General features: G+C 40.7%; 1 protein-coding gene across 1 annotated transcript in view; it reads right to left on the minus strand.

The window, feature by feature from the left end:
- The window catches only part of ZNF827 (zinc finger protein 827), a 100,817-nt gene that overhangs the window by 37,419 nt on the left and 41,104 nt on the right, over positions 1 to 22,294 (minus strand). Inside the window, exons 5-7 of the mRNA XM_084204912.1 lie at positions 12,260 to 12,493; positions 767 to 1,015; positions 11 to 68 (exon numbers count right to left, since the gene is read on the minus strand). Coding sequence (XP_084061038.1) covers positions 11 to 68; positions 767 to 1,015; positions 12,260 to 12,493 — 541 coding nt within the window. The remainder of the gene's footprint in view (positions 1 to 10; positions 69 to 766; positions 1,016 to 12,259; positions 12,494 to 22,294) is intronic.

Consider the following 22,294-nt stretch of genomic DNA (forward strand, 5'->3'; position numbering starts at 1 on the left):
CTGTACTCACCTGGCTGTAGTTCTGATGGTGTTATCTTTATTGTGGTTGTGCTCTTTGCTCACCTTTTCTGCAGAACAACACACATGAGTTTTGTGATTAGCATATGCCATATGTTCTCTATCAAATTCTATTCAGCAGAACTATTTTAATGCTTTCAGGTAACAGCATAACCCAGGGTAATTTAGGGTAAATGGTTCCAGCATTATTAGAGAATAGCCATGACTTTATTTAAATAAACACCCAACAAGTTTCGTCAGCTCCATGTGTCAGTGTTAGAACTCCATGCAGAGTGTGCAGTGCAAGTGTTCACTGAACACAGTGCTGGTCCCACTGCCTTTGTGTGACAGATGAGGTTTGCCTTCTTTGCCAAGGGAAGTGGGCAGTGCAGCCCCAGGAGTGCTGCATCCTGCAGCCACTGGCCACTTAGGCCAGGAACTGCCATCTGCAGATTCCCCTCTACAGGGATCAAAGCAGTCGTCACAAATTATTTAATTAGCTTTCAAAAATACAGGAGTTGAACTCTGGCTTTTCCAACTCAGCTGAAATACTGTGAGCCTGACCTGGCTGCCAGAGTGCTTTAAAGCATATGCAGACTATGGGGGACATTTGGCAAGGCCTCTGTGTTTCAAGTGTGAGGGTTGGAAGGTTCCTATTAGTTTTCAGCCCCGGTGATCTCACAGTTTCATAGAACTTTAGGGTCACACAAAAAAAAAATCTGATTTTGCTCTTTAACTTCAGCTACGGAGCTGTTTGCGCTGGATTTACCTGATAGCTGGAAGAGCAGCTCAGATGCCATCTTCACTGATATGTCCTGGCTGAAGAGGTTTCTCTCTGGCAGCACGCGGCCCTCGGGTGCCTTCTGGCTGCGCTCGCCGATGTCGCGCCCCAGTAAAGTGCTGTAGCCGCTGCTCTGGCCGGGCTGGCCGGGTGACACCGAAGCCTGCGAGTCCTGGATGTCAACTTCCATCGGTTCTTCCTTTATCTTCACCATCTGGGCTTCCTTGAAACTCTCAGCTGCAAATATGTATCAAAAAAAAAAAAAACCAAGAAAAAAGAATAAACAACTGCCATAATTATTTAATTAGGCTGCAATTTTTCAGAGCGCTCAAAGCAGAAATCACAATTACCAAGTTATAATTTGTGTACCGCATCCCTGCAAATGGGAAGGGAAGCAAGCAGCTGACAGCCTCAGTATTCTTCTGGCTGTTATAAATAGAAGCAAGCTCTTGAAAATAATTTTTCAAACTAGAAAGCAGAAAACAGTTGCATATTTGCAAATATGAGAGTTACATCACTTTCTATGAGTACTGCGTATGAATACACACTAGTTAGTAAAGCTTTGTTCCTATTTATTAAATGAAATTGCAGCTCCACCCCAGCTCTCCTGAGGTGGGCACTGAAGGCCTCTTACAAACTCCAAATTACTCTGTTTCAGCAGAAGTACAAGGGGCTAGGGGCAGAGGAGGAAACCTCATCTTCTCCTCTCTCTTTTATGGAAAATTCCAGTAAATCCTGTGAAGAACCTGTTCATTACACCTGCACAAGCTTTCTAGATGAGAGCAATATTCTGGGGCTCATGCTTTTCTCAAGGCTGACAGATACTCCCTCATGCATTACAAGGTCCACTAACCTTAATGAACAGTTTTCTCAAGTCCCTATCATCCCCTCCTTGCCTTCCTCTCCAGTGTCCCAGGGCTAGCAAACAAAACCATAATCTAGAAGCCAATTTCTAAAAACTCCAGAGACAGCATAAAAAAGGCAGTATGTCTGGAGAATGAAAACATAAATAAATGCATGAACAGAGTTAAATACCAGAAAGAACATCCAGGCAAGGAATCATTCCAACAAAATTTGTTCTAGTTTTGCCATCCTCTCTAACTCACATGTGAGAGTGTCAACTTCACAGATTTTATTCCAAGTGTGAAACATTCAGGCCTTTCATTTTCAATTACCTAACATTCCAATGGATCTCAGAGGCACCAAAACATCGTTTGGTTATCCCCAAAAATATTTTCAGCTACTTCAGCTGGCTGGTGTCATGTTGTCACCTCCAGCAAAAGATGGACAGAATCCCTTTATCATGAAGGCATAAGCAGTCTACCTAAAATTAAACTAATATGTATCACCAAGTCCTTTTACATTACCTTGGTTTTTGCCTCTCTCCACATTCCTGGAGTAGAGAAAAAGTGGCTTTACATCCTACAGCTCATAAAAAAAAAAATAAATTTGAAGCCAGGAGATAAATGCCACTTGGATATGTTCCAGGAACAATTTACATGAAGTGCTTTCAATCTTTTCTTATGACATTTCTTGACCTTTAAAAGACACATCTAAACATTGATAAAAATCTTTACCCTCTACTATCCACAGATACATCTCAGACTTCAGAAATTTTTATAGTGAATTCTCAGCTGAAGACCAGTTAGAAATATCATAATGCCTTTTTTTTGCTCTGTTAAGAAGATTTTTCTCTTTTTAAAATTTTGTTTCAAGCTTCCATTACTCTCTTATTATAAAACCACAGAACCTTGCATCTGTGTTAAAAAGTGTAAAAATAGCATGCTGTGCATTGAAAGTGAACACAGAGCAGCAAAGGAACGCATCAGGTAACAGTGTCAATCAAAAGCTCAGGTAACTCCACAAACAAATGAGTTCTTCAGATGTCTGACAGACTGAGCTCTGCACCCAGCTGCCAAATTTAGGTGCAGAGTCAAGCTGACCTTTGCTGCTCTCTCTGCTTTTAAAATATTCTTTCTATTTCTGTTCCTGCTCCACACAGTTTAATTCCCTGTCCTGCAAGTGCTTTTGTATCAGACAAACTGACAGGACCCCAACTAAGGCAAGAGTCAAGCACTACCAGTGACCTTCTCTCCCTCACCATCAGTGAGCACTGCAATTGCCTTAACTACATCTACATATTTGATCATTTCCTTTGACCTTTATCTTTCCAGCTGCACCCTTTTGATCTGACAGAATGTCCCTGCCAAATGTGAATTCTGTCGTACTCTAAATCCCCAAAGCAAACACACAAAGAGAAGACTGAAGAAGGGTTTCTGATAATTTTACAAGAGCTAATGAAAGGGAAACACAGTCAGTCTGTCCCACAAGAAGCAATCATTGGCATAAAAACCTGCTGTGCTAGATCTTGTGCTGGCAAAATACTGTAATTAAGGTTATGCCCATACCTGTCTCACCATATAGGCAGTCCAACTACAGCTTCTTGAGGATTATTTTCCCTTCTGTGCTGTTCATTGAGGAGTAAGGTGATAGCCCTTATTTCTTTACATAGGTATCTCACATGGTTATAGCACAGCTAAAGTTTTTCAAGTCAAGTACAGGTACACTAAAAGGTCTCCTGCTTTAAATAACTAAATCATTTTATCTGTGACTTTTATAGGAGACCTAGTAGGTAAGCTGGTTAAATCATCTGCAATGTATCAGAATATGAAGTTTGTATATCAGAGTCAGGTTTTTTTCTTCAGGTCAGATTTCTATAATAGTACAGCAAAAACTGTGGGCTAAAGAGGCTCAAATAGCTCAGAAGTATCCAGACCATGATCTCCAAAACGCAGTCTGCTTTTCATTCAAAACTAACCTGGGTGAGGCTCAGAATAACAGCACAGCAGTGCTGAGACACTTCACAGGGCAAAAGATGAACTAAATCACCCCATATGTCTTTTTCTGCTATTAACTGTGTGATACAGAAGCACCTTAACAAAATAAGAGGAAACTATTTTATACATAGATGTACTTTATCAAGCCACAGAGATGCTGTTTCTTTACAGAGCTGTGTAACTTTTAATCATCTTCTCTACGAATGCCATCCTATTCACATTCAGTGAGACAATTTTCCATATCAGATATGAAAAACAGAGTACTGGACAGGCTTGTTCCAGGAGGAAGCAATTTCTTCCACAGATGTAAGGAATCACAACAGATGTAAAGAATCACAGTATAGTGATACTTGCTAAAAAACCCCTCCAAACCTAGAATAGCAGAAACCTAGAACAATACTTGTGCTGAGTAAAGCTAAAAGCCCTAAAAGCTCAGGGTACAACATTTATCCCTAAAAGCCTGACAGTGTCACCTCTATAAGGTGTAGCAATAAGAGCACTTCTGGAATTTAGTCTCAGACAACACCATTCTACAGCCTAGAACAGAGGCTGGCAAGCTCTAGAATGACCTTATTCTGAAAGTTGGGACTATCACAATCCAGCTCCAATTGAGCACAAGTCAGCAAAGTGCCCTTTGTGGCACCCAAGGCCAGCCCTATTTCGGGCCCCATTATCAGATCTGCAGCCATCAGGCAGAGGGAGGGGATTCTTACCCTCTGTTCTGCACTTAAGAGGCTGCATTTAGGGTTTTGTGCCCTATCTGGGGCTCCCCCAGCACAGGACAGACACTGACATCCCCAGAGCATGTTCAGTGGAAGGCAACCAAGGTTGTCAGAGGGCTGCTGCAAGACAGAAGAGGAGATGAGCTGTGAGAACTGGGTTTGTAAAGCCTCAAGAAAACAACACTAAGGGGACACTTTATTGCTGTCAACAGCTCTCTAAGGAATAAAGGGAAGGTGTAGAGAAGCTCAAGTCAGATTTCTCTCATAAATGCACAGGGATTGTATGAGTCAACAGACAAGATGTAACATGGGGAATTCTGTTTATATATACAGGAAAAAGGATTCCCATCAGGATGGGGAAATGCTGACACACATTGCTGAGAGAAGTTGGGTTCTCCATCCCTGAACACATCCTAAACTTGGTAAGACCCTCAGCAGCTTGCCTGGCTTGACCTGCTCTGAGCAAAGGTCTGGAATAGATGACCCTGGAAGTCCCCTCCAAACAAAATTATTTCACTAACCTTCAGCACTAGGCCAGCTGCAGGTTCATCCTGCAGAACTTTCAAAAGGAAGGTAAGACTTATTCTAATGTAGCACTAGAAACTTTTCTTAATGTCCACTCTGAACTTCCCAAACTGCAGCTGGCAGCTGTTACTCCTTCTTTTACCATCTTCCTCTTTTCCAAGTTCCCTTCAAGTAGGTGCAGGCTGCACTTAGACTGGCCTTTAGTTCTCTTGTGCCAGATTGAACAGGCTCAGCTCCCCCAGTGCCTCACAGCACAGAGAAACCATGACCTGATGGACCTGATCAGAAGGTTGGAAGACTTTCCCCGTGGAGACAGGCTGAGAGAGCTGGAGTTGGTGGGCCTGGAGAAGTGAAGGCTTCAGGCAGACCTTACAGCAGCCTTTCAGTACTTTAGCAGGCTTGTGAGAGAGCTGAGTTCAGACTGGTTAGCTGTTGTGACATAAGAGACTGTGGTTTTAACCCAAAAGAAGGTAGATTCAGACTATATAAAAGGGAAGAATTTTTTTACAATATGAATGTTGAAACATGGGAACACTTTGTCCAGAGAGGCGGTAAATGGCCCATGCCTGGAACCCTTCAAGGTCAGGTAGGACGGGCCCTGAGCAACCTGATCTTGATGAAGATGTCCCTGCTTATTGCTGAGGGGTTGGACTGGATGACCTTTAAAGGTCCCTTCCATCCCAGACCATTCTGTGATTCCATGCAGCACTCACATGCTCTGGAAGGGACACTGAACCCTTCCTAATGCTGCACACTCTGCTTTTCCCATTATTTGAGATAGAAGTCAAAAATAAGGGATAGATTTCATAAAAAAGACAAGTCATGCAGTAAATATTGCTTTGGCTGACACAACAGCTGTCCAATAACCTTGCATTGCCAAAATCAAATGAATACTTGTTAAATCATTCCTGTTTCTTCTCACCATTTTACTTAAAACTTCACCCTGCGACTAAAATTCGAAGCTGCTCGTATTTACTGAAATGCCCATCAGCTTTACAAATCAACTTTATGAATCAACTTAGAGAAGAAAGCCTTTCCCATATGTCTTATAAATTGGACTCATGTACCAGTCTCCACAATGAAGCAGACAGGGGTAAATAGTGGGTCAACTTGTACCAACTTCAAAAGCTTTCAGCACGGAGAATCAGGCGTTTTGTTATGCTAATTGTTCTGATTTGCTAGAAATAAACATGCCCTAAAACAGCTTAAATAAAACCTCAGAGGTAGGGAACAGTTGGCAAGCCCTGAAGGTTCTGCTACAGAGACACAACAAGGAACATCTGACGTTCCCTAGGGCGCTGTGCTTGATGCTTTATTTTGTTAGTATTTTTTTCAAACTGCTGTTTTATATAAGACAATGTCAATGAATCAATGTAACAGGATCCTGCATTTAAAAAAATCATGAAATGGCTCATATTTATTAAAGTGGAACCTCTGAACTCCCATGCTACACAATTTTGTAACTACAAGCTGTTTCACAGAAATGTGATCCAAGGAAAAAAAATGGAGCAAATTAAAGCCATAGACTAATTAGAGTTGTGATAGACATCTGCTGCCCCTTCCATTTAAATGGTAGGATGATGGTGCTTACCTGCAAGACCCTACTTGAACAACCTGGTTGAAATAAAAAACGAAAACCAGAAAAAGCCCCAACAAAACCCACTTGGCTAGTGGCAGGGTTTAATCTAGGAATGTGACCTGCCATGGTTTGCCATTTCTCTACCTCCCACAAAGAAAAAGTCTTACTTTGGATCATACATTTCCTCACTCATGTTCTCAGCTCCTACAGAAGCCCCAAGGAACAAAAGACTTCCCTGTATTTTCCCTTCTCTGCCTGTTATTGAGGCTTTCCAAGCAGGGATGAAAGCCTTGACAGCTTTTCTGCAATCAATCCAGGAGCAGGGACTCTCACGAGGTACCAGCAACAGGGATCTCCAGAGACAGCAGCCTAACTCCACACAGGCACTTCCCAGAGCAGCGCACAATGTTGTGGAAAAGAAATACGCAGCAAGATTAGTTCTGATCTTCACCTTATGCTAAAATTGTACTATCATTCTTTTCTCCTTGATTCACTCTTTTAAAATAGTTGCTCTAATCCATGTGATTTCAATTAAATTTATGATACAGTGTAAAAAAAATTAATAACAAGGCATGAAATACAAAATTACCATACAATTTTTGAAGTGGATAGAGGCTTAATAAAAAAAAAAAAAAACAAAACCCCCATCATACCCCTCCCCTCCCCTGTAATAACCAGTTGTTCCAAAAGAGGAAGTATCATATAATTAGCTGTAATAAATGGAGTTGATCAGGAATGCTTTTGGACTCAGTTGTAAGCAGCACCTCACTTTGTGTGCTGAGGTCATGAAGTAAGCCTGCACTAATTGCATGTGTTGATAACCAAAAATTAAGACACTTTGTTGGTCCTGGTGTATTACAAGAAAACACTGTGTGACCTGAGGACTGAAGAACAAAAAATCCAAAGGAAGAAAAGGGTACAAATGTCATGCACTTGTTTGGGCTAACAAGGAGATGTGCACTACGTGGGGAATTGACCCACGGAAAAAAGAGGGGAGGAAAACAACCTGAGTTACATGCAAAATGAACACATTTCAAAAAGAGGATACATCTGAAATAAAGGTAAATGTGATTCAGACAACATTTCTGGGAAAGGCAAGGACATACCAATGTCCCTGGGCAAAACATTACTTAAAAAGTGCTACTACCTGGGACAGATTTTATACTCTTCCACCTAGACACTCATTTCTGGACAGGAAGACAAAACATTGTATGCTTCTAAAAGTTAATACATGCCCCAAACATATCAGCAGCATGACTATTTCAGCAGAAAATGAGTTTTTCAGCTCTAACAATGGCATGTAAATGCAAATATTTATTTTTCATTTCAGTCTCCTCTGAAATGTACTTTTCAATTTACAAGACTGAGTGTATAAAACTGACCAGGAATCATTGAGGGTGCCACTTAATTAAATATTTTGAGCAATAAATTAGCTTTTCCATGAAAGAGAACTGGTAAAAATGTAAAAATGGGTGTATTTGAAACACGTTACTCCCATTTCTTCTAACTGATTTTGTACAATATTTAATGGGAATTTAAAATCTTGCAGGGATGGCACTCTTCCAAACAGAGATGAGAGCAATTTGCCCCACTTCACAATCTCCTCAAATCTGTTTGCTTACCACTGAAACCAGTCTCAGTCAAGACTCAGCAATGGACAGAATTCCCAGCTCACCTTTGTGCACTCATACATATCACAGTAGTAATTTTATTTTCTTCTGTAGAACGGAGCTTGAAAATCTGCTCAAACTTTGCCTGTTGACTTCCAAACACCGTTACTTTCAAATGGGTGTTTGATTTATTCTGAAATAGCAGCTTGATTGTTAGGAAGTTTTGTCCTGGCTGTTTGGGGGGAAGTGGGTTCTGCCCAGACATGCCCAAGAGACACGAGCCCTCTGAGCCTGGATAATCCTTTGGAAGAGGTGTGAGTAGGTATCAAGTCTAGGAACTGTGGCGTCGGAGACCTGAATCCCAGGGGAACATAGAAGAGAAAGAACTGGGGTAAAAGGTCAAATTCCACCAAAGGAATGTGTAAGGAAAGGGCTTGGTCCCAAACTCTAGCCGTTCTGTTAGAAGCAAGTGTCCAAAGAGCCCTCCAGCTTGAAAGAGTCTTGTCTTGTAGAACTAAAACAGCTGTGTGTGATTTTCTCTTGTTTCTTTCCACCTGCTTCTACAATGACAGCTCACAAATGTTCTCTTAATGTTCTAGTACAGGAAAAGATGTTAATTCTTCTAACTTTTCCTAGCTCTAGAGTAATTTCTGAGTAGCTGAGAAATGGGGGCTGACAAAGGCCTGGTGATTTGGAGTAAACCTACCCTACAGTATGCACCAGGCCAAACCAGGATCCTTCCACTACCCTGTACAGCTAAGAGCTGGCAACACAGCACCTCTGTTTGGGAAAAGAGATTTCCCAATGAAAAATATAAACCAGTTTATCCCTTGCATGGAAGGAAATAGCAAGGTCTATGCCCAAATCCCAGTTGGCTCCCACCCATGAGGCTGAAACAATCAACAGCACTCTTGCTCAGAGGACAACAGCAGCATGTATGTCAGGAATGCAGGAAGCACAACACTGTTATGTTGGAAATTCCTTCCTGAATTTGTATGTGATGCAGGTTTTGGTGATTAGTATTATGCAGAAGAAAGTGAAAAGAACAAAGCAAGAACACAATCCATTCAGTCCTTACCAAGCATAGAGAATCTGAAGGGACTTGACTTAAACCCAATTATAAAATATATCAAATCTAACAAGGGCACTTGACTGAGGATTTCCCACAGAGAGTAAAACATCAAGACTGACGTGTTCCATTTTTTTTTCTTTCCAGTACCATGAAAAAGGAAGAAGTTTGTTCTTGTTTTCCTTTTAATCTCAAGAGGTGGCTCAGGAAGGAACGTGGATGCCTCATCCCTAGAAGTGTTCAAGGCCACATTGGATGAGGCTCTAAACAATATCTTCTAGTGGAAGACATTCCTGCCCATGGCAGGGGGGTTGGAACCAGATGATTCTTCTCTACAGCTCCCTAAAAGGAGGCTATAGCTGGGGAAGTCTCTTCTCCCAGGCAACCAGCAACAGGACAAGAGGAAATGGCCTCAAGCTGCTCCAGGGGTGGTTCAGGCAGGACATCAGGAAGAATTGTTTCACAGAAAGGGTTGCCAGGCATTGGAACGAGCTGCCCAGGGAGATGGTGAAGCCACAATCCCTGGAGGCGTTCAAGAAATGACTGAATGTGGCACTCAGTGCTGTGGCCCAGGACAAGGTGGTGATCAGTCAATGGTTGGAATGAATGACCTGGGTGGTCTTTTCCAGACTAAATGATTTTGTCATCTTTAAGGTCCCTGGATGCCTTGAGAGGCTACCTAGAAGTGAGTCTAGACAGTGTTAAAGGAATAAAATAAGTATTTATTAAAAAGGCCTTCAAAGGATACACTTCAGACAGCACAAGAGCCTGGCTGACGCTACACTCAAGATGGATGATGGGTCACATCTTTTCACGCTTCTACAAGTTTTGGTCCATTTACATATTGGGGTTAATCGTTCAAATACAGCTTCAGGTTATGAAGTCCCATCCTCCCAGATTGCTTTTCTCAATTTGCTCTTGTTTGTACTTTTTGGGTTGCAAGAGAGCAGAACTCTGGCTGCACTGAAGCTGCAATGGCACCCTTGGTTTGCAGGCTGGGAAAGGATTGCTTTGTCGAACTAAACTGTGAGGAGAACTTGCTAACGCCTTATAAGAAGTTCAGAGTTAGGTACTAAGGCAGGACAGAATCTGGATAATATGAAAGCTAAAACTTAAGGCATCACCTTCTATAATTCTATGAAGTGGCTTAATTAATTCTAAGTCACCACAACCAGGCTGCAAAATTGCTTACAGTAGGCTGTGAAGTCAACAGGGATATGGGAGTATTCTACCAGATAAGGTAAAGATTAAAAAAAACCCAAAATAAACCACTAAAGAGGCTAATCATCTTAAGATTTTCCTCTTGTTGTCCCACATTAAACTGTTTTCCTCTCCAGTTTCTGCCTTAGATGGTAATTGAGGGAAGTGCAGGTTGAAAACTGTCTGTGACAAACAGGGTGTAACCTCACCACCCCCTGGCTGATGCGGGAACACCGACGGCAGCAACACCGACTCCATAAATCCAAGTCACTCTTCACATCCTAATCTATGCATTAGCCAAAAAGACAACTGTCAGCAAAAACTGCTCAGTCCCTAAGAGCTCGTAAGAGAAATGCTATACTGGTGTATTTCTTACTACAGCCTTTAAAGCCTGGGAGATCCTAACACAAGCTGAAGACTTGACTAAGATTTAATACATGCTGGATTTCTCTCATATAAACAGGTATTTAAGGCACAAATATTCTAACATAATAGGCAGCAATAGAACTATTTAAACACAGCCTGCCAGTGCTGAACTCCAGGCTGACAATCCAGAACCCTCATGTCTCTGAAGTACTTCACAAAACATTAAATTACAGAGCTCTTTCTTTATAAAAACAGTTATGTAAATTTATACGCACCAAGAAAAACAGTCACAGCTTAGCATTCATTAGGCAGCAAAACTTTGTTACCAAAACACCTCACTCAAACCAGTTACCAGCAGCAACTGTGAATTACACCAATAACCAAGTGGTTTGTATTTGGGAGTCTGAGATAAAAAAAATCTGGAAACTGGTGCTCTGGTCAGCTTTTGTACTTGGGAAACACTTTTTGCACCATTAACATGGAAGGCTTGATTCAAATTCTTCTGCAAATTAAAATGTGGAGGCATGAACAGAAGTGAATTAATTACATGTTTTATGGAGGAGATCCTAGTCAGCTCAAGTCTTTCAGATATAAGTTTGAGCTCAAATTCACAGCTGACAGTGTACAGTTAAGACAACTGATTTCAGGTAGGTTTGACAGGGATCTCAGAAGTTACTAAACTTGTAAGCATTCCCACCAGCACATGCTGCATGACTTTGGCACAATTAAAAAAATAAGTCTTGTCCAGTTTTGGAGAAGACTTAAAATCTATCAGAGCCAGTTCAGGTGCAGCAGCACAAAACCCAGCCTGCCACACCGTCTTTCATGTCTTGGTCCTAAAAAATGGTCTGTTAGAAGTTCAAAGCTTTTTTATCATTCACTTAACCTGATCCCAGTGGGAAGAATTCAACCCTTTTACTTTCTCTTAAACTTTGATTCTGAAAGGTAGACAAATCATGATTAGCAGAACACACATTTTATTTATTTATCCAGCTTAAACACTGCTTATGCGTGTACCCTGTCTACTTGTCTGGCAGAAGAATCTGTCACTGAGGCAATGTAAGCAAGTTCAAGTGGTCCTGCTTGCTAAATGCAGAAAGCTGGCTCAGTTTATACAATTTTTTTTAACAGTGTATCTTATAATTTTGAGTACAATGTATTGCCAGAAAAAAATAAAAGCTTTAAAAGTCATATTCTATAAAGCTACGTCAGGTACAGTAAAGTACAGAAATGTTCTTATGATGTTTATGAAGAGACATGCCTGTGAATAAATTGATATGAACATGGCTAAATTTACATGGTACATTAAAAAAATTATAGCACTTAAAAGCTTTAAGGCATCATTTCTTTTGACTTATTCTGTGGTTATTAATTTGAAAGTCAGAGCAGAGATAATTAGATAGTGTGACTATGGACCAAACTGAGATATTTCACATACATGACACTTTGTAGACAGGCCTTTTCAATTGTTCCTTGGCTTGCTACTAAAGCTGAACCTACCTTCTTGCAAGGTAACCCTGCTCACAAGCACCAAAAAAAAAAACCAAAAACAACTATATTATTAAATATCTACCTGAGAGCTTCATGAGGAGCTCAGATGCTGCCTTGACTGACATGTCCTGCCTCATCACATTTGCCTGTGCTTCTTGTGGCTTGAGTTTCTCTTCAGGGACGTTTGGAGCTGAGGCTTCAGACTCTTGGCTGAACACATAGCTGGGCTGAGACACGGCTGAACTTCCAGCTTCTTCATCTTTAGGCTCCTCTTTCACTTTAAAATTGGGAGTCAAGGGCTCTTTTTGATTTGCAGCTGTTAAGAGAAGGAAAGAAGTGAGTGTAATACATAATCCTGGAACAGCTAGTAACAGGAAGAAAGCATAACCTGAGAAATGCTAGAGAAGGTACAAGCAGCAGACACATCAAACTGTGCTCAAAGATGCTTCAAGGGACAAACAAACTTCTGCACCTTTTTCACAAAGGGGCAATTTTGAAACACAACAACTGCATGTACCAAAGCTCAGAAGAACATCCTCTCACTTGTTTCCCCCTACTCCTCCTAAAAGCTCCTCCCTTGTCATTGGTTTGTAGGTTTTCTACAGGCTTGGTGGAAGTTTAAAACCTCATTTTACCTAAGGGCAAATTTGGCAAAGCCCATGGGTATGACATACCAAGGTTTTAACACATGGAAGACAGGCAAGATATGAAGAGTAGGAAGATAGAAAACCTAAGAGGGGAGTAAAAGGGAAAAGATAGCAAATTCTTAGGTCCTAAAAGTTGCTGCATTAAGAAGAGAACAAAGAGATTTTCAGAAGACAGCTGTGCACTGTTCCAAGTTCTATATCCATAAAAAGAAAGAGAGTAAGTTTAAAATATTCCTTTTGAATACTCCTCCTAAGCAGCTGTACAGCCTCAGAGGAGGGTAAGGAGACTTTGGGGAGCTGCTGAAGATCTACACACTGAGCAATGCTTGGAGGGTCTTTCTGATACCTCTGACAGCAGCAGAACCTCTGCACGGTGTTGGGTCAAAAGGATAAAACCAGAACAGCTCTTACACAATACTTCCAAGTCCAGCCAACATAAATTCATGGGCAGAGGCATGACAAGCAGAAAGCTAAAGTTGCATTATTCTTCAAGTAAATCTTCTAATATTTTTTTTATTTAACCATGAAGAGATACTTATTTCCCTGTCTCCTTGTGACCTTTTCTTGGTCAAAATGTCACTTTAAATTCCCAGTAACACACAGCAGATGACTCGTTCAGTGCCTTTAACTTTGGCAAGTTTACATTTTTCCCACCTCTCTAAACTTCTGTCTCCACAAACACAAAAGACAAAATCTGGCAACATTTACCTGCTTAAACCCTTGGTCTACTTTCTCCTCCAATTCAGCTTCTTACCTACTCTGTCATCTCACTCTTTTTGCTTATTTCCTCAGACACTCTCCTTCTCAGCAACTCCCCCCAAACTCCTAGAGAACCCAAATTCCTGCATCCTACCATGAAGTGCTCACCATCTCCCAGACACCTGAACTCTAAAATATGAGGTACAATTGCCATCACTATCAGAATTAGACACTTATATTTGCTACTTTGAGCCTTTGTCCCTTTCCACACAGGTCAAGTATTTTGTGTTTGTCTTTGGGGGTGTGCTAATGATTTTTAGAGCTACTGCATTACCCTGTAACACAATGCATCTTTTCAATCCATATTTCAGAGTTTGATTTTCCTCCTTGTTGTGGGCAAGCCATTACCAAAGAACAGGATTAAGGCAATTGGTATAAAGAGTGCACACACAAGCAATGTGCACATACACATTAGTTCTAGTCACTTCAGGAATTACATTACCTTATATCTGGAATTTTTAATATAACCTATAGGAGCTTTCACCAGCATTAGAAATTGCTTTTGCATTTTTTATTTTACAAAGAAGAGCGAAAGCAGAAATATGAAACATTAAAACATGCTTTAAACCATAAAAGCACAAGTTAGAGCTCTCAAGCCAATCTTAACTTTACTAAGGTACTAACAAAAAAATTCCATCTATCTTCTTTATCCTGGCCTCAGTCTATTCTGGGGTTTGACCTGAGGTGATGAATGGTCACAAAAACAAAGAGACCCAAACCTTCTCTGCTGAATTACCTTCTGCTGTCCTTTGCTTTTAAAACATGCCACTCCAGCTGCTATGCTGATATGAAAAATACCTCCACCAGGATCTGAGTGCAACTGAGAGAGAGCAGTCTGCCTGAACTTTCAGAGAACACTGGGGAAAGAAAAGGTCTTTTGAATTTATTCATTTCAAAAAGGTATTAATTCAAATTTGTCCCAGAAAATAAAGGAAGCATGAGTCTGAGTGAAGAGGTAAAGATGACCCACTGAGAACAACCATTAACCTGTGGACCCAGCCTTGTCTCTGCCATGAACCAGGGCAGAAAATGAGCCAGGTAGAGCAAGCACTACAGGCTGGGTGAGCCTACACTCTTCCACCATTTAAAATAGAGATGATATTGAACTTGCATAGGTCAGTGTAAGTTTGCAACCATATACCATGGCAAAAACATCCATAAACAAACAAAATGTAACAGAATTCAGATAATACCACAGACTTAAGCAAAGTACTTATTACAAGAGTTAGGTGCTATAGTATGCAGTGGCAGATACTAATTGCATTACCTAACCACAAGCAAAAGGATCAAAAGGAATGCTTTTGGAAGTAATTAGCATTTTTTAAAACTCTCTTATCACCAAGTAAAAAGTCAGCAGCCAATGTGACCCAGTCTAAGAGCAAGTATAAAGTGGTGCCTTGATGCTCTTCATCCCAGGGTATCTTCAAGCCCTACTAAGATGAAGACAAGTTCAAATAGCTCAGAGGGCCAATTTTTCAAGGTAGATCACACCAGAGTTTAAAGAGTTTAGTGATAGTCCAGTTCTTGGCCCTTCAATTCAGGAAGAACATTGAGGTGCTGGAGTGAGTCTAGGGAAGGGCAACAGGGCTGGTGAAGGGTCTGGAACACAAGTTTTATGAGAAGTGGCTTAGGAAACTGGGGGTGTTTAGCCTGGAGAAAAGAAGGCTTGGGGGCCACTATCACTCCACAATTCCCTGAAAGGAGGCTGTAGCCATGTCTGTCTTGTCCCAGACAGACAGGATAAGAGGAAATAGATCCTAGCTGCATCAAGAGAAGTTTAAGTTGGACATCAGGAAGAATTTCTTCCAGAAAGGTTGATGAGACATTGGAATAGGCTGCCCAGGGAGGTGGTGGAGTCACTTCCCTGGAGCTGTTTAAGGGAGGACTGGATGTGGCACTCAGTGCTGTGGCCTGGTTGACAAGGGGGTTTGGTCATGCATTGGGCTCGATGATCTCAGAGGTCTTTGCCAACCTGACTGATCCCACGAAGTGATAGATCCAGAATGAATCAAGTTTCCCTCCTTTCTCCTGTACACCTTTCCCTTTCTGTCCCTACCCCACATGTTGTTGCAGTGTGTTGCAATCTCCTGTTTCAAACTCCCAGTCCTTTCCCAGGTATAGCTTTCCTGTTCCCCTCCCCCTTTCTCTTCCTAAGTGATGTCCATCAAACTTAACAGTCCAGTAAGAGCGTCGTGTGATTGGTAGAAGTTCAAAGATGCCCCTCAGCCCTGGGGTCATTGGCCTGTCCAAGTGTCATTGTCCCCTGAGACTCGCCCTCTCCCACCTGGTTGGTAGCTCACCTATCCTCTCCCCTCCCCCTCTTCCTGAGCTTAAAAGGACCTGGGCACCATGCGGTCTTGATTCTACTGTAGCTGTTACCATATTCAGACATCTATGATCCTGGAATAAAGCTCTGGATTAAACCCTGCGGTAGAATCCACTCCTTTCGTTCTTTACCTAGCCTAAGGACTATCACCGAGGTAAACCTGAGTTTCTACCAGCCTGGACTTCTCAGTGTCTAGCTGCAACCCCTAACTAGCCAGAGGGATCTCTGTGGCGGAAAACCACAGCAGCTGCCTTTGGCCGAGCAGCGAGAGCCGGACGAGCCCAGACACGTGCTATCCGGTAATATTGGAATATTATTCCAATAACATGTGATCCCTCCTGCAGTGTCAGCATGTGCTGCTAGGAGCCACTGCCTCCTCACACTTCTGAGCCATCATCCAGGGTAACAATGATAAACAAAACCACGTTGATATCAAATCTACCAGCACAGCATCAGACATAATCTAAATGAGCTCTTCATGAGATATTAATACTTTGTATGTTTACAATACTTCATCAATGAGAAAAAGAAAACATAGTCAGGGAGCCCCAACACAGAGAAGCACTGAAGGTGTGCCTTTGGCAGTATTACATGAAGGAAAAGAATCCCAGGGTGTTGTTCCTGCCCATGTCACTGATTCTGTCTATTCTACCTGCTTTGTCTTGGACAGAAGAGGGAATTATTAATAAACTAGGAAGGAAGGAGAGTCTTATTTCTTTAATTAACTGGCAGCATATTCCTTGAACTGATGATGTTTTCTAAAAACCAAACATTTAAATTGTAGATAAATCACAAAAATAGAAGAGTTATTTGCCTCATTTTTCTCCACTCAGAAAATAAAAACATAATCAGACAACTACTGGGTCAGTTTCAAGACAATTGCTATAATTAATAGGGTTTTTACTCTTTCTTGAAATATACTAAAGCAGATTCTAATGTAAATGAAGCCTAAAACAGAAGGACAAAAAAAAATAAGGGCAGGTTGTGTCATTTATCAGATCCATACATTAAAGCTAGAGGGGGAAAAAACCCACAACACAAAAAAGACCCCCTAAACAAAAGTCCCCACCACTCTTGTCTCTGTCCCATCTTGGATCCACAACTCTGGACAAAATTGCTAACACATGGGGAATAGCAGGCATGATGCATCCACCAGTTATTTTAGGGAAAACAATAAACAGATGTAAGAAAAAAATATTGCAAGTAAGGGAAATAAAATTTTACTATGACCAGTTTTTAAAAATCCCGTGACTGAGGAATCCTAAAAAAAAATTAGAACTAGACAAGAATTAAAAACAATATGTTGAATGTTATTAAAGAATATTTGAACGACAAAATTATTTCTCCCCAGAAGGAAGAGTATCTTCTATCTACATACAAAAATAGATACACACACATATCCTAATTTGTATTTAATTTACATTCATTCTGAACAGCAGTGAGAACAGAATGAAGGATGTGTTGTCTGCACACTGAATAAAAACACCCCAGCAATTTAATTTTGAAATACACAGCAAGGAAAGAAAACAAACCCACATAGCAAATGAAACCAACAGGCAGGAATCTCTCAAGCACGGTGGATAATGCTCCATTTGTTCTATTTCATATCCAGAAAAAACACAGATCAAAGAATATTCCAGACTGCTGATTTTTATCTTCCTGGCAACTGGAACCATTTGAGCCATTTGGCAAAAGTGATGATGAAAGTTGTAACACTTTCCTGAAACTGCCAAATGCCACAAGAAAAGCTTTGGGCATCTGCCACTAATCTGAAACACTCTGGTAGAAGATGCTAACTCCATCAGTCCACTTAAGAGGATTTCTAAATGCTCAAAATGTTTATAACTGAATGAGGAAAAATGGACTGACTACTTCCAAGCCAAGCTCAATGTTACAAGTCACAATCAGCAAGAAGCTGGTCACTGCTCCATCTGTCTGAGAGAAAAACATGAAGAAAAAAACAGAATCCACAACAAAAATTCTGCCACCAAAAAAGGCCATGAGAAACAGCACCCATAGAGTCTGGGTTAAAAGGAACTATGATGAAACTTCCATCCCAGACAGTAAGCTCTGAGCTGTGGTGGCTAAAATGAACCAAGGGCCTATGACAGATCAGTTCTGCTGTATTTGGAGGACATAGTCCCATAACTATTGCATCACCCTGAAGGCAGCTGTGGTCAATAAAGGGTGTCACTTGAGCCATCTGCTATTTTATTCTCAAGCAGTTGAAATGTCCAGGTAGGAATTGGCATTCTGCATGGAAACCATAGCTTATATTTGATGACATTCAAGAACTGGGAAAGAGGCACAAACACTGCAGAAGCAGCCCCCAGTGAGCTAATTGCTTTGCAAGAAAAATCTATGGTATTGGAACCTGTTGGAGAACCTCCAGACTAAAATCCAATTGGGCTGATAAATTATGTTCATCTTATTAAAGACAGAGGCTGCATACACAGTAAGTGGCCCAAAAGGAGAAATACTGTTCTTCTGGCAGGGCATTCTAGCTGGTCTAGTTCCCTTTCATGCCTTTTGTCCTGGAGTATTAACATGTCCCAGAGCACCTCGTGCTACCTAACCCTTCTAGGAATTCTCAGTCAATTACACCTGAATTTTAAAGCTCTCTACTCTGCCCTAACTAACCTATAGGGCTGTAAGGGACAGGAGGGGCCTTACCAATGAAAAAGCTACTCGTGACTCAAGGGTGCTCAGCCTGACAACATTTCTTTGTATCAAAGCAGTGCAATGGCAGTATAGACAGCCACAAATATGATGATGCCACAACCTAGCACCCCTGGGCTTCAGGAGATCACTTAAAATATGAGGTCTTCCAAACCATATTGCTTGAGTACATTAGAAACTGCAAGCCTAGGTTAAGAAAGGCCAGCTAAGTAAACTGATCTTCTTTAAAACTGCTCTGTGTTTAGAAATCTGGAGTCAAACACAATGAGACATAGCAAAGGAGAGCAACCAGTCCTGCTACTGTGCCCTCAAAATCTCCCCATGTTCTAGTGCAAGTGGAATGAAGGAATCAGGCAAATTGCTATGGCAGGAGCAGAACCACACATCCCTCCTGACCCCAAGACGTCTGCTGCTCAGCCAAAGTCCCACAGGGTAAACAAGACTGTAAAATCTGCTAAGAACATTTCCTCCTTTCCAGGTGAAAAGAAAAACAGCAGCAGAACAGGTAAGATTGTGAGGACACTGGAGAAAAGAGAAGCAGCAGTGAAAAGAGCAAGGAATTTATTGCTGATAAGAAAGAATTACTTGCAATATTGGAATGTCTTCTCCCTACAAAGGAGCAAAAACAGGGGAGAGAAATATCACCAGACCGGCCTTTATATTTGTTTAACAAAACAAAAAATGAAACAAACAATCAGAGATGATTGAACTAACAGTGTTTTCAAATCCCATTTTGGATAGATGAGAGAGAAAGGCTCATGAGCTCGGACTTCTGCCCAGAGTAATGGTGTATTCAGGGAAACAAAAGAGCCATTAGCCTAGTCCAGTCCTATACTCCTAATGCAAGAGTTTATGTGGACATTAAAACTAAATCGTAAGCACAGACCTGGTCCAGAATTATATTGCTGGCTTTTTTAAAGTTGTATTGGACTGAGTACACCCAAAGAAAAGGTGTTTGTTATTCTGCATTTTAAATTGCTGGATTAGGACAGAGACTACATGGCTTTATCTTGCTAAATTCTACATGTTCCTTCAAGATGTAAAACATGACGGTGTGATTTTAAGGATGTTGGGAAATTGTGGATGCAAGACTAGAAACTGTTGAAAAGAGATTATTAGAGTGATGATATATCAGTAGCACGGATTAGAACAAGATTTTATTTGCCCCAGTAGATGTGTTATTGCATATCAGAATTTTACTTCAAGCTAAAGGTCTATATGGAAACTAGGAAAATGTGAATCTGGAGAGACTTCAGAGAGAGAACTTGATGGCATCAGGGGTATTTACACTGACAGCAGCATTATGGAATTCACAGTATTTTTAAAATTAAGGACATGGCTCCATAATTGCCAGTCCTGTGCACTTACATTTTCTAACTTAAATTTTACATTCTGACATAAACTATGAATCCCAAACATAGACAGCCTGGTCTTTTCTTTGGAACTTGCTACTCAAATACAGAAATTATGGCAATTAAATTGGATATGCTTTTATTTTATTAAAAATAGCTGTTTGAAGAGTTCAAGCCAGCCAGTTCAGCACAGTCAATAGCAAATGATAAAACATTTCAAATTACTTGTGTTACCTTTAAGGAACACAGTAATTTTCAAGAGCCAAACAGAACAAATAATCTAATGATTAGTTAGCTTTTCTACTAATATGCTGTATGTAGCTGTCTGATGATTTACTCTTTCATTATTCCATTAATGGAATCAGCTAATAAAACAAAAATGAAAAGCCCAAATATTTTGGACAGTCACCAAAGTCCCATGGTGGCTTTATTTCCCAAAATAAAGACTTGACTCCTCACATGACAGTGACAGCAAACATGACAAACGGAGAGAAAGCAGTTTCTAATTGGTTTAACACAGCCAGCCCCAAACCCTCAGCATTTTAGCTCCTTCCTCCTGTCTTCTTTTAAGGTTTTCCATGCAAGAAACTTGGGGAACATAAAAAGAACAGCAGAGGCAGGGCACACTTGATACCACTCCACAAGATGAAGAGACCTGCTTGCTGGAGCAATGCACTTGTTTAAACCCAGAGAGGTGGGGGAGAGAGGCCAGCAATGAAGGATGTGTACCAATTACTGTTTCCACACAGAATCCCATGGAGAGCAATAGTGCAAGAATCCCATTCATTTTGTTTGGATTCATTTATTTCCAAATGTTAAAAGTTACTGCAGCACATAACATAGGCACAGTAAGAACATCACTAGGGTACACTGGCCATTGTAGTTTGGATCATTGTGAAAGAAATTTTTACTGGGGGGAAAAAAAAAAAAGCTCAAGCCTGAAAAGTGGGTGGAAGGACACCAATATTTAAAGAGATGTATTGTATAATATCTGCCACTGAAACCTTTGAAACAGGAAAATCAAATACTCTTTAAATTAAGATATGAATGCTGTTATAAAGTTTCAACATGGAATTAATGGACTGGGGGAGGAAAACAGTCTAACAAAGCACTATTACAGCAAAATACTGGAAAAATTTAAAGTGTACAAGCAGACCTACTGAAATCAGAGGAGCAAGATTTGAAGGTAAAAACATGCCCATGCTTAAATATTCTTCTTTTTATGTGTTGAAGATCTGCTAATTGTCTTAACAAAAAACTCTGAATAAAGTTTCAGAGAACCCTTTTAAATTTCTTGTGAATTTAAAATCCTCTCCTACCTTAAACTAGGACCTAGAGGATTGAATCTAGGGAAAAAAAAAATCAGGATTTGTTCTGAGGTTTAGATTTACATTTGGTGATTTGTGTTATGCCTTATTTCATAAACACGTAACTAAAGATCTTCCTGGCAAGCAATGGCACAGAATTGGGCATGAAGCGGTCTTGAAAAGGTCACCCACCAGTATTTCTCAATCTCTTTAAATATAAAGCTCCCCTGAGCTTCTCTGAAAAAAAACCTGAATGGCAGTGTCACCATAATTCATCTCTGGCCCACTCCGAATCAGGTCTAAATTTCAAACATCTGTAAATTTTCCCTCAATTTGCATCTCTGCACCTTGCTGCTTGTTTTTGTTCAAATAACATTTCTTGCCACTGCTTATGACATCCTACTGTCCACTGATTGAGATACACAGATTTAGTCCATCTTACTGCTTCATATGTGACCAGCCATATCTGACAGGCAGCTGTTTTTACACCTCCCCAGTGGCAGAGATGCCACAATCTCTCCAGCCAAACTATCCTAGAGGTATAAATACCTCAGCTTGGGGAAGATTTTCCTAATACTAACTTAAAACTTACAGTGAAACAATCCTTTTACTTTTTGTTCTAATGACAATGATTTTATGATTATTTACTCTAATCTCCATTCTCCTGGAAACTGTGCTAAGGCACATGGAAAACAAAGAAATGGTTGGTGACAGTCAATGTGGCTTCACCAGGGGCAAATCATGCCTGACAAATTTGGTGGCCTTTTATGGTGGAGCTACAGCACTGGTGGACGGGGGCAAGCAGACTTGTGCCAAGCATTTGACACTGTCACATGTGACACCCTTGTCTCTAAACTGGAGAGACACGGATATGATGGATGGACTTCAATCTATATACCTCCCATGAAATTGGAGGTATATAGATTGACACCAAGCAAGAAGAGGAGCAATAAACATTGGCAAGCAAAAATAAATGTTCATTTAGAAGATCAATATTCAATAAGAATCAATGCCAAATTCAAAAAGTCTATATATCTATCTACTGCT

Source organism: Fringilla coelebs (genome assembly GCF_963513975.1).
Source record: "Fringilla coelebs genome assembly, chromosome: 4".
Lineage (NCBI taxonomy): Eukaryota > Metazoa > Chordata > Aves > Passeriformes > Fringillidae > Fringilla > Fringilla coelebs.